Source organism: Xyrauchen texanus, chromosome 28 (genome assembly GCF_025860055.1).
Source record: "Xyrauchen texanus isolate HMW12.3.18 chromosome 28, RBS_HiC_50CHRs, whole genome shotgun sequence".
NCBI classification, from domain to species: Eukaryota; Metazoa; Chordata; class Actinopteri; order Cypriniformes; family Catostomidae; genus Xyrauchen; species Xyrauchen texanus.
Genome location: NC_068303.1, coordinates 18,936,413 through 18,949,582, shown reverse-complemented (window position 1 = coordinate 18,949,582; position 13,170 = coordinate 18,936,413). Strand labels below are relative to the sequence as shown.

The window sequence follows — 13,170 nt, the reverse complement described above, 5'->3', positions numbered from 1 at the left end:
GCATTTGTGAGAGTTGCTTTTATGCCCTACAATTGGATGAATCTTTGGATATTGCAAACCATTCCAACCTCCTTGCTTATGTAAGGGATGAACATAATGGAGAATTACAAGAGGAATTCCTTTACTGTAAGTCACTGCTGACTCAATCAACTGCTGAAGCCATATTTGATATTTTGAATTAGTTTATTGTATCAAATGGAATGGAATGGTCAAAATGCATTGGCCTGAGTACAGATGGAGCCAGAGTGATGGTGGGACATCGGAATTGATTCATTGTGCGTGTGAAAAGGTTGGTGCTGATTGTGACCTCCGTCTACTGCAGTTTACATCGGTAAGCACTAGCTACTAAGAAAATGTCCACAGATCTCAAGTGTGTTTTGGATGTTGCAGTTAAAATATTTAATAAATACTAGGCCTCTTCAGTCACATTTGTTTCAAGTGCTCTGAAGAAATTGGCAGTGACCTTGTTCAACTACTTTTACACACTGAGTTACCATGGCTTTCTCGGGGCAAGGTGCTGACTCGTCTCTTTGAATTACAGAATGAAGTACGAATTTTTTTTATCCGATTCAAAATTGTAACTGTCAAAATGAGAGATTTTCAGTGGCTTGCAAAATTGTCCTACCTTTCGGAAATTTGAATCACTTAAATGGACTGAACTTGAGTCTTCAGGGCAAATCAGTGATGGCTTTTCATGTCCAAAATAAAACTGAAGCCACAATAAAGAAACTGGACATGTGGGCTTATTTGTAAATAAAATTATGAATAATTTGGGAATTTTTCCGATTTTTTGACAGAAGAAGCCCTGAGCCTTCCTGTCTCAGCTGCAAAATTGATTGAAGAGTAACTCAAAGGTCTGAAGAGCCAGTTGCGTGACTACTGTTACAGATGTTCAGGTTACCTGGATTGAACACCCTTTTGTGAAACTGTGTGCAAGTTTGAGTACAAAGGAGCAGGATAGCCTTATCGACCTATCTTGTGGTAGTGCTTTAAATTTATAATTTTCACAAAAATCTTTGATGAATTTTTGAATTCACACTCTATCCGAGTATCCGGATCTTTCGGACAAGGCTTTGAGATTTTTTATGACATTTCAACAACAAAGTTATGCAATGCTAGATTTTCTGCATTGGTGGCACTAAAGACAAAATACATAAATAATGCTTAACGTTTAGCTAGTTCTCCGTTGCAACTTTCCTCTCTTCAACCTGACATATTGCACTTGATATCAGCAAAACAACACCAGCCATCACATTAGGTAAGTCACAAAGATTCTACGTTGTGTGGTTTAATTGTTTTATTTTGTTCATCCATTTTGTTAATTATTATCCTTGACATCTTGTAGTAGGCTGTGGAAACTTATGTGTTTGGTTGGGTGGGCCACAAGATGGGAAAGGTTGGGAACCACTGCCTTAATTCATAAGCGCAAAGTCAATGGGCATCGGCATAACATTTTTGTATTTTCATGCAAGCATGCGCTAAGTCTAGATGCAAGTGTGTTTGGCGAAATCATGGCCGCAACGTGCAAAAGGGATGGATCAGGTTCAATTAAATTCTGAGGTTCTTCTTCAGATATTCCAGCTTCTGCGTCCTATTATATAGTCCATTCCCTCAAACACCAACGATTTAAGCAAAGACTGCACATTTATAAGAAGTTGGTAGTGTAAATGGACTGTGTGCAATTAATTAAAAGAATAGAAATATGGACTTGTGTTTTTTGTGCATTAACTGCATCATTGATGAATGCCAGGCATATTTCTATGACAGTGACACGCTTCTTTCCAATGCATAGAACATTTTATTCTTGTCAGAATTTGGATATATCCTCCTTTAAATTGTAGAGAATGTAAGTATTATTAATCATTTTGAATCAACTGTACTGATACACAAATCATGACTAGTACAGTGATTGTATCGGCACGCTCTTCACTTCTACCAGTCGATTTTGATTTAGAAATAATACATTTATTATTTATTTAAATAAGGGCAAGTACATAAAGCGGTTAATTAGGTTAATTAAAGTTTGGACCACCAAGATTTATCGAGAAATTATTGACAAAGTTTCCCTCCTGTTTAATATATGTTCTGTTTGAATGATGTTTGATATTAGTAAACAATCTGGTTTTGTTTGCCTTCAGATTACTAAAGATTACAAAATGTTTAAAATTGCCAAATAAAAGGAAACCGATATCTGTTATTGAGTAGGATACAAACATTTTCACTAAAGTAAAGCACTTTAATCAGTATATGATACACAGCCATAATATTATAACTAAGCTTGCTGAATTTATTTATGTAAAAATATATATTAAACAAAATTATTTATGAAGAATATTGGCCTACACACTTTAACTACACCTGCCACTGTTGTAATAAAAAAGTATAATAGATTTCACCAAATAGATTATTTAATATGAAACTGCAACATTTAAAAAAAAAATTCCACAGTTACTGTTACTGCTGTAAAATCATGATAGATTTTAGTAAGGGTGATGATGTGTATTTGAAAAACCGTTATTTTGGTGCATGTCAAAATAATCCAGCAGAGCGGATCCCTTGCAGGTGGTTCTATGATGATGAGTGCATCACACTGAGCACATTCACACCAACACCAGGCTTCAGTCGCACTGCACATACACAGATACAGAGGCAAAAACGAGACAAATATTATTCATTTTTGTTTCGGCGGCCCGAAATTTCACATAGTTGGCAACCGAAAATTTTCAATGCATGAAAATCCCTGATTACAGAACAGAATGTCATACTGGTTTGAAACAACATGAGGGTGCGTACATTATGGCATAATTTTGGATGAACTTTCCCTATTAGTGCTCATCTAAAATTTCTGTGGAAAATAAGTGGACTCCAAAAAGTTGGACATCTTTTCTCCCAATATCAATTACATCAGCTATGTTTTCAGGTAAGGAGATGCGGAGGGCCAAACTATCTCGAAGTCGTTCCCTTAGCCATCCCACGACACCCAAGATGACAAACTCAGAAAAAACATTGTAAGTAACATACTCATTTCATGTCTTATGTGCCAAAATCACCACGTATCATCAAAGCTGCTTTCTATTACTACCAGTAATAATTACATTGCATTTATTTTTTTAACTCACAATTTTCTTTAGAAAAGTGAAGGATTCAGGAAGTTGCCCTGGATCAGTAAAGAGCACTATGCTACCAATAAATGGTAACTAATGGAATTTCATCCTAAATCACAATGATTTGTGGTCCTTGCCTAAAACTTTATCTAGTTGTTTATCTGTTTCATCTCACTTGCCTGTTCTCCTTTTGTGTTCCAGATGATAGCCTGCGACCCCACCACTTCAATGCTTCTTCATCGATCTCCTCCACCCCATCCACCTCCTCCATGCCTGTTCTGATCCGCAGCAACACAAGCAGCTCTGTGGATCACCGGAGTAATGGGAGTAAAGACACACAGTCCAGGAAGCTCAGTGTGTACGTCTTACTAACTTTTCTAGACTGTCTCATAAAGTGTTCTCATATACTGTTGCTTTACTTGTCAATCAACTCTTTATAATCTTTATTAAACAAATGACATCTTAGGTGAAGTCATAGTGTATTTTGTCATTATTAACTTGAATGTTTCATCCATCTTAAACCTCTCTTCGTTGTTTGTTTTTCTGTTTATTTCTGACAGACAACGGAAGTCAAATTCATTCGGAATGCAGTCTGGGAGAGAGTGACTACCACTTTGCCTGGCAGTTTCTGACTTGATGCATATAACTTTCCTTGTAATTGGGCTTGAAGAAGGAGCTCATGGCCCACTGGCATCCATTTTGCAGCAGCATTATCCCCCTTTTAATGTGTCCTGTCTCCTTTATACCAGAAACCGAAAGGTCTGCATTGATCCATCTCTGCCTTATTTCACAGAAAAATACACCAATTGTCATAAAATGAAAATAAGTGTTGAGGAGTAATTAATGTATTTAATTTACTGCCTCATTATTTAGTTTCTTGTATTATAGCATGCTGTGCAAATTCTCTGTTTTATATTTTTGAAGTGGCTAAGAGAAAATGAAGCACTATGTATTTTTATGATTGACGCCTCAGAGTTCTGGAGCTCTTCATCCCATTCTACCAATGAGACTGTGCCTGGTGTTGCCTAGCACCTGACTTATTAACGCCAACATCTTAGTACCCAATAATTTCAATTCATGTTGAATATCATGTGCTTTAATGAGTTTCACTTCTCAATGAGTTGAGAAGGCAAACAGAAGCACAAAGAAAGTTACTTGAAAAGATGACAAGACATGTAACACTATACTTTGTGAGTTACACATCAATAAACCTCTTAAATAAACCATTTAAATCACTATACATTTACATTTGTTTTCTTGCATACTAAAAAATACACTTGCATACAAAACTGCATATTGTGTTGTGACTACAGTATATTATACTAATGCTCTTTTATTTCATATTAAAGGTGCACACTGATTTTTTTCTGCTAAGCTTTTCAAAAGTTAGAAATAGTAGAATAGCATTTTAGAATATAGTGTGTTCACTCACATCAGTCTTAAAGAAAAAGCTAATTTATTCTACATATGGCGTTGCAATGATATTAATGAGCACTGTTGAAATCTTACTCTCAATTTTTTTTAATATTATAACATAATTCCATCAAATTGAATTGCATAATTTATTAACAAAATTAAATTAAACTTAAAATATTCAATTTATAAAAAATTACTCAAATCAATTTGATGAAGTTTTGTTAGGAAACTGAAATGTGTAACTCTAAAATTACTTTTTTTGTTGTTCTTACATATGTTTTATCTCAATAACCCCCTGAAATTTAACACCTTTACTTGCAAAAATATGTGAATCATGGCTGACTGCATATAGGGTATTTCTACAATGGCCTATTGGTAAATGCGAACATAAGAAAAATGTGAAAATGCATCTATGCCACTAGGTGTCAGCGCAACATAAACACGAATATTACTAAGTGCATCTTTAAAGAAAACTGTTAGTTTGTGTAGATGAACATTACATTTAATTTAAGTTGGTTATCCAAGCAAAACAAATTGTGAGGATTTGATTTATGTAATTGGATGGGTAAGAAGTAGACTGTAATCATGATAGGTAGTTTTTCTATTCATGATTAATTCTTGGTTAGGTAAACCACTTGTCCTATGTAGAGGATTAATTTTATGGCCTCATACTAGAAGACGAAAAGGAAGGGTTGGTTGGTTGAAAGTGAGCCTTGGAGGAAGAGGGGTCATGACGAGATTGCTAGAGGCGTCGGCCACTGACCCTCCTGTCTCATCCACCTCCACGTGACTTTCTGTACTACCTGGAACCAGGGGGACATAGGTCAATGTATGCTCATAATTAATTAACATAGAGACAGTAAGCTCACCATGCCGTAAGCCTATCCTCCTATCTAGTGATAAAAGTTCACCACAGTCATATATCATATCTTTCACCACCATTTTGTATAATTTATATACATAATTTAGTTTTGAGAATTATTGATTCTGAAAATTTTAATAAATACAGAAAATTGGCACTTTTTTTTTTTTTTTTTTTTTTACATTGTAATTACTGTGTAATACTAATATACATGCTGAGTAAATATTTTGATATTTTTAAATATGGTTATTTATAAGTCAATGTGGGAGGGTGGGGCCGGGTGTGTGGCCGGCCCCTTATCAGGCTAATTAGCCCTCGAGAGGGATAAAGGCCGACCGAAGATGGCGATGCGACAGAGAAAGAGATTTACAGACACCTGTGTGTGTGTTTGTCTTTTTTGATTCAGTTTTATATTAAACAATTTTTTATATTATCAAGCCGGTTCTCGCCTCCTTTCCCTTTAACTCCAAATACACTGGTGCCAGAACCCAGGAAGGAGGAGGGATGCACCATAGTTGAGTCCTTGCCAACGCGGTGGGGCGTTCCGTCCGCCAGGGGCCGGAGGACTGCCTCTGATCCTCCCGGGGAGGTGCGGCTGTAATGCATTAGAGGGTGGAGGAGTGGCCGAGGACCAAGCTACGGCATATCGGAGGACCGGCAAGTAATTTTTTTTCTCTCTCTCCTCTATCTCCCACTACTACTCTGTGTTGGCCTTTCCCTCTCTTTTTTAAAATGTTTTGTTAATTTGGCACGATCGCTGTTACGGCATGTAGGAGCCACATTTATAAATTTTTTTCCTTCCCCTTGTCCCCTTACTCATCCAGGTAGACGGGGATGACCTGCCGACAGATGGGGCGGAAGGCACGCCCCTCCCCAGGGAAAGAGGGGGGTGGGGATGTACGTCATGCTGGGGGCTCCCTGGCCTGAGAGAACGAGGGAGGAATGTGGCAGGGTGGAGGGTGTGGCCAGGTCATGATTCCGGCCCCTAATCACGGCAAACCGATGACGGCATTGCTACAGAGAGAGAAATTTACGGACAGCTGTCCGACACTTGTGTGTGTGACTTTTTTATTTATCAATTAAATTTATACAAAGTGCAATAAACATAAAAAATTGTCTGTTCAACAATTGTCTATTTAATACCCCAAATGTGTCATTACCTTCTTATATATTCTAGTCTTTCACTTTTGTCATGTCGTTATATTTGTTCATCCTTCCCCCTATACTGTAAAGAATCTCATACCTCTGACAGATTCAGGCCGGCTTCGGTGCTGATTCTAGAAAGGTCTGTACTGTTCTCGAAGATCTTTTTAATGCCCAGACTTGGCAGGCACTTATCCATGAATAAGACTGCTTCTCAGTGAAAATCTGGGCAACCGAACTTCCAACTTCTGAAGAGAGAGACAAACTTGATCTTTTGTAGATTTGAAATTTGTCTTCAGAAAACAACAACAACAGATTTTTGCCTTATATGGTTTAGAGTTGCTTGTTTATACAGGGTGACTATATACAGTACTGTTAAAATGATAGTTCCCAAACAGGTCACTCACAAATGAAAATTCTGTGTTGAATTATTCACCCTCATGTTTTTCAGAAATGTGCAGCACTTTGGGTCAACTTCTGTTGCTTTTAAATCTGTTATATGAGTAAACATTGACTTTACTTGTCATTTCAAATTTTTTACATCTTTCTATCTTCCATGAAACAAAAAGGGTGATGTTAGACTTGATGTTAGCCTCAGCCACCATTTGCTTTCACTGTATGGAAGGCCAACATTTTGCCTAATATCTCTTTTTGTGTTCTGTGGAAGTAAGAAAGTCATACAGGTTTGGAACCAAATAAAGGTGACCAAATGATGATAAAACTTTCATTTTTAGGTGAAATAGCCCTTTAAGTATGCAGTACTCTTTGGCTGCTCAGCATGTGTTTGATGTAGATTTAACTAATTTAATAAATCCATTCATATCACATTTGTTTGTTTTTTCTCTTCTGGAGTGACTATTTGTACCCTGGTGTAAATAGCACCTGCCACACATCACAGCTATTTGCACCTTAATAGTCTATTGGAAACAAAAATTTACTACAAACTACATTGTAATTGTTGTTTCAGTGGCAAGTAATCTCGACCCAGGTTCAATTATTTTTCCATTCTGTTTCCTGACTCCTCTTTTAATAATTTCTTTAAAAATACAAATTATGGTCAAAGGTCATTTTACTGTAGTAATAGTTGGTAACCAAAATATTTTTGGTTGCAGACACTGACCTGTTAAAGATCAAGAGAAGGATATCTTACTATTCAAAGCATATATTAACTTCTTATGTTCATGTATTTTCTTTGCAACTGGCACATGAAATGTAAAAGTGATAGTTCACACAATTCTGTCATCATTTACTCACCCTTATGTTTTTTCAAACCTGTATGACTTAATTTCTTCTGTGGAGCAAAAAAAGAGATATGCATAATAGGCAAACAGCATCAGTTTCCATTCACTATCATTACATCTTTTTTTCCATATAATAAAAGTGATTCGTGACTGAGGCTATCAGATCCTAACATCTCTTCTTGTGTTTCGAAGAAAAAAACATTTCAAAATGGGTTTTAAACAACATGAGGGTGAGTAATTTATACAAATTTTAACATTTAGGTGAACTATCCCTTTAAGATAAAATGTTATCATGTTCCTGTTTCTCTCACCTTTAAAAAAAAACTGCTGATTAACATCACCATGCTTTGAGGATCTACAGTGTCCACCACCTCTTTGACCTTGTCTCCTTTTCAACCTCTTACATAGTCATTGATACTTCACTTGGCCATCTGATCATTGCCATAATTTACATTTTAATCATCTGCATCATAAAACAGCTTAACCCAGATGCTGAAGCTGGCATGTGAAGAGGCCGGTGGCCTGGATCTGAACAGTAGTCTTCCTCAGCTGCAGGAGTAGTTCTTGAATCCTTTCTGGCAGTCCATCTTTCTCCTTTGAGACCACACCTATACCCTCTAGCAGCTCGGTGTGAAAAGTCCCACCAGCCCCACTAGCCTGTGGCTAATGTGGCTAGGCCAAAGGTAGCCCCCCTGTTCGAAATCCCTATATTGTCATCACTTGAGCTTGCATTCTTGCTGAACAGCCGTGTAGTAAAGCTCTTCCATGTCTGTGGTTTGGCCAAGAACACACAGAGCAAAGAAAGATGCCCTGACCATGAGGGAAAGGATGCCCATCTTCATAACTTCACTGGTGCTCTGTTTGTGCTTTCATGAAAAATATTTAAATGCATTTTTATTTTATATTCCTTAAGGTCCTGAGTGTAACTATTTTGTGTACACAGTGTATTATATAAGTATTTTAGGAACTGAGGTTGAAATAACCAAATTCCCCCCAAAATACACACCTTTGGCCAAATTTATACCATTGGCATTAACATATAGCCAAAATGATAAAAAAAAAAAAAAAATAAAAAAAAAATGAAAACGACAAAAATGTCCCGAAGGTCGCACAAGGGTTAAGTAACATTTGTATGTAAAATGGGTTTGTCCCTCATTTTCATATTTATATATATACTGTATATATGAAAATGAGGGACAAGCCCAAATAAATTTTTGTGGTGATCAACATTATGCCACAAATGCTGTCGGTTGAGTTTAACTTTTGTTTTGAACCCGGAATATTCTTTCAAAACATGCATGGCATTCTTACACGAGTAACCACAGAGCACCGCCTGCGTAATCCTCAACCCATATCCCCACAATCTTGCATTTCACTAGTTTGTGACATATGCGACATAATAAGCCAAGATTAGATGAATAAGCGGGGAAAAATTAATATATTAACAATGTGAAAAACACACAACGCATACAAAATTTCCCAATGTTTCTCCCACAAAAGCAGTTCCAACTTTTTTTTTCTCTCTCTTTCAGAAAAATGCATAAATATGAAGGCAGGCTATAATGCTAACATGTAACATATAAAATATAGTACTGTATGTTCATTGGATGAATGAATAAGTAAAGGATGTATAAAAAATATTCAAGAAGAAGAATTCATATTTGTCAAATTAATAATTGTCTCTGTATCATACAGTAAGTATTATTGTTAGCAGTGTGAAGGCACCTGGCAGGGTTCTCTGATACATATGAGGCCAATATGAGGACCATGTAAATATTAGGCTGTATATGCTTCTTGATTGAGTAGTCACTTTGTTTTTAATCCAATATGTGATGGGGACTCTTAGTGTAATCGAACCAACAGGTATGTCCGGGTTTTTGTCTTTTGTTTAATAAACTTATCATTAAAATATTATTTATATTGCCAAGCCGGTTCTCACCTCCTCCATTCCATTGAACTGATTTACACTGGTGCTGAAACCCAGGAAGGAGGAGGGATGCCCGTCGTGGAGTCCTCGATACTGCTGTCCACCCGGGGGAGGTATCCATACCGCGAGGCGAGTGGGGACTGGACTCCCTGACCGCCTGGAGCGATGGAGCCACTGCCAGGGGCGGAGGAGAGCCCTGCCATCCCCCAGAAACACGGAGGGGTCGAAAGAAGACCGCCGTCCGTGAGGGGATGAGGGAAGTGACTCCCTGACCACCTGGAGCGGTAGGGCCGCTGCCAGGGTCGGAGGAGTGTACCCACAAGTCACCAGGAACGCGGAGAGGCGTTCTGTCTGCTGGGGGTCGTGGAGGAGCGGCTGTCGTCCACCTGAGAGAATCTAAATTGCCTAGCCTTCTACATGGCATTTCCTCGAATGTCGCCACCCTCCCCATCGCTGTGCACCGCTCTTGAAATGAGGGTGCTCCAGCTGACTTCCATCCCCTAAGAACAATCTGTCTGCCGATCATAACACTGGCTAGGACCCAATTTTTTATGTATATATCCCCTATATTAATGACCGCCACATCGCCTAAAATACAGAGTCTGAAGCAAAATAAAATGTGAGTGCCCAATGCATCACACATAAAACTCTGAACCTTCAACCAAAATTCTTGGATCTTAACACATCACTGAAAAACATGGGTTGTGTCCAAATCTTCTGATTGGCATCGTCAGCAGGTGGGTGTGTCTTTCAGACCAAGCCTATACAATCTAGAGGGTGTCCAATAGAATCAATGTAAAATATTACATTTCATATGTCGCACACTTGCGGTTGACAATTTTTAGAATCCTGGCATACACTCCCTCCTCCAAAACCAAATATAGATCTTTCTCCCATAATCTCTTCAGAGAAGCCAAAGCTCCATCACCCAGACTCTGAATTAGCAGGGAGTAATACACCGATGCCTCATGACCTTTTCCAAAAACAGTAATGTGATACTTAATTCCCTGTTTGGGCCACTTGAATGTGCCCGGCTGAAAAGCCATTAACAGGCAGTACGCTGTCAGAGTCAAACCTTCGGATTTAGACCAATTAACTCTGTATCCTGAGGATAATTCTGTAGAGGCGAGGCAAGGTATAGATCTAGTGGCGTCGTAGACAAATAATAAAATATTATCTGTGTAAAGAAAAAGCTTCTGCACCACACCTCCCGCCATCACCCCTGGAAAATCATCCTCCTTTCTTATGTTGGCTACTTATGATTATGACAGAACAATAATGGGGAAAGCCGGGTTCCCCTATCCAGAATAAAATAGCACCTTGCGCATGTGATTTCACCAAATCCACTTGCTCCTAGATTTAATGAAAATATTGACTTTGACTTTGCGCTTATTAGTTAAGACATTGATCTGCGCTTAATGCTTGCATGCTTAAAATTGGCCCCTTTGTGTTGGAAATCTGTGAAAGCAAGCATCAGTAAAGAATAGTTCACCAAACATTCTGTCATCATTTACTAACCCTTTTTTTGTTCCAAGCCTTTATGACTTGTCTTTTCAGTCTTTTTTATTTTCAGTGGAACACCATAGAAGTTGTTCAGTGCATCTTTTTTCCATACAACGAAAGTGAAAGGTGACTGCAACTAACATTTTACATCTCTTTTTGGTATCCACTGGAAAAAAAAAGTAATATTGGTTTGGAATAACATGAGTAATTGATGACAGAATTTTCATTTTTGGGTGAACTATCCCTTTAACTGTCATTACTATTAATAATTTGTCAATATTAAGTACTTAAAAGTGCATTGTGGGAACAGTAATTGACTTATTCCACCACTTCACTATCGGTCATATCCAGGTAGGGGTTATTGATCAACTGGATGTGAAACCAGTCCCAGTATCCTCCATTGACACAATCCTGTTCTGCATCAGCTGCATATCTATTGTGGGCTTAATGTAGCAGTGGCCTCGCATGTCTATAGCACATAAGGGCCCCCACAAGGATGCAAAACATAAAGAAAAAGGTACGTCTGATCGCAAGAAATTGGTATCATAGCAGATCTTGCCCCCCAAAATGTTGATCGTACAGGCAGTCAAGCCAAAATAGATAAGCATGTTTGACAGAATAAATCTTGTTTGACGTCAGCTCTCTCCTCTTCTGGATCTCCACTTTTGGGAACAGGCCCAAACTGAAGAGCGTGACACCTGTGATCATGGACACCTAATTCAGCACCCACAAAACCTGGGCCAGTTTGTCTCTATTTGGCTTTGTAAATGTCACTTTTAAGACTGCCATCATAAATGAGAAGGAGTACTACTTTCACAGTCTAATCGATACATTTTTAGTTACAGGTGTAACGTTAATTTTAATTTATAGTGATATACTGGGGAAATGGGAGAAGACAGGGAAAATGTCCACAAGGAATGGGGAAGTGAACAGGGAGAGAAGGCAATTAATGCCTCATAAGCAGCATGGATTAGGTATTTTTACACTTCTGGATGATTGCCTTTGCTGCATAACAGCACAGGTACTGAAATCAAGATTGGGGGAAATTTTTGTATAAATGCACAGACGTTAGTATGAACATTTATTAAAATTATTATATTTAGTGTTCATATTATACCGTATAATGATTACTGATCACTTGCATATTGCTGAGTTAAATATGCAAGATGATGTTAGTCACTAACAATAGAAATGTCTATTAACCTTCGATTAAAATGTTTATAAACAATTTGCTATAAACAATTTATTATGTTTTATTAAGTTGCATATTAAAGTATAAATTTAAGCTCTAATCGATCAAGGCATTATTTCACATTCTGTATGAAGTACCCCTATATTCTATGCACACACTAAAACATTCATATACTCTTTGGAAGTGTTCATTATATTTCAGTTACATTACCTGTTACAGATGAACATTATTATCTATGCAATCCATTCTCTGTTGGAAAAACCTGCTCGGCTCTCACATTTGCTTGGTTGTAGGTGCTTTCATGTTGCTTTTTGCAAAAGGCATCCTTTGGAGTTAAGGTAAGAGACAAGAGAAGATGTGAGAAGTGGGTTTAGAGTGTCTTCAATCCAGACTCTGACCTCCACTTAATCTATTTATCCTTAGGATTTAATGGAACACCTCCAAGCCATCTAGGCCAATCCCAAGCAAATAACAGGAGTGTCCTGACACCCCCACCCTTTTCAATAATAATATAGTAATAATAAATGGCCCAGACAATACATATTTATTATCTGTTGCACAACCCCCACCTATCCAAAATAAATACAATCACTGAGATCTTGATTAGGAACACCTGTACGCCTACTTATTCATGCAATTACCTAATCAGTCAATAAAGAGCTTCAGTTAATGTTTACATCAACAATCAGAATGGGGTAAAAATGGGATGTCAGTGATTTCAACCCTGGCATGATTGATGGTTCCAGATGGGCTGGTTTGAATATTTCTGTAACTGCTGATCT

General features: G+C 37.8%; 1 protein-coding gene and 1 pseudogene across 2 annotated transcripts in view; one reads left to right on the top strand and one right to left on the bottom strand.

The window, feature by feature from the left end:
- LOC127622194 (serine/threonine-protein phosphatase 4 regulatory subunit 4-like) overlaps positions 1-4,334 on the top strand; it is an 83,418-nt gene extending 79,084 nt beyond the window's left edge. For both annotated transcript variants that reach the window (XM_052096198.1, XM_052096197.1), the window contains 4 exons: positions 2,921-3,008; positions 3,132-3,193; positions 3,306-3,462; positions 3,665-4,334. In XM_052096198.1, coding sequence (XP_051952158.1) covers positions 2,921-3,008; positions 3,132-3,193; positions 3,306-3,462; positions 3,665-3,710 — 353 coding nt within the window. In that variant the 3' untranslated portion in view covers positions 3,711-4,334. The remainder of the gene's footprint in view (positions 1-2,920; positions 3,009-3,131; positions 3,194-3,305; positions 3,463-3,664) is intronic.
- A 3,722-nt stretch (positions 4,335-8,056) lies between these two features.
- Positions 8,057-8,608, bottom strand: LOC127622481 (plasma serine protease inhibitor-like; annotated as a pseudogene).
- Between the last annotated feature and the right edge of the window lie 4,562 nt (positions 8,609-13,170).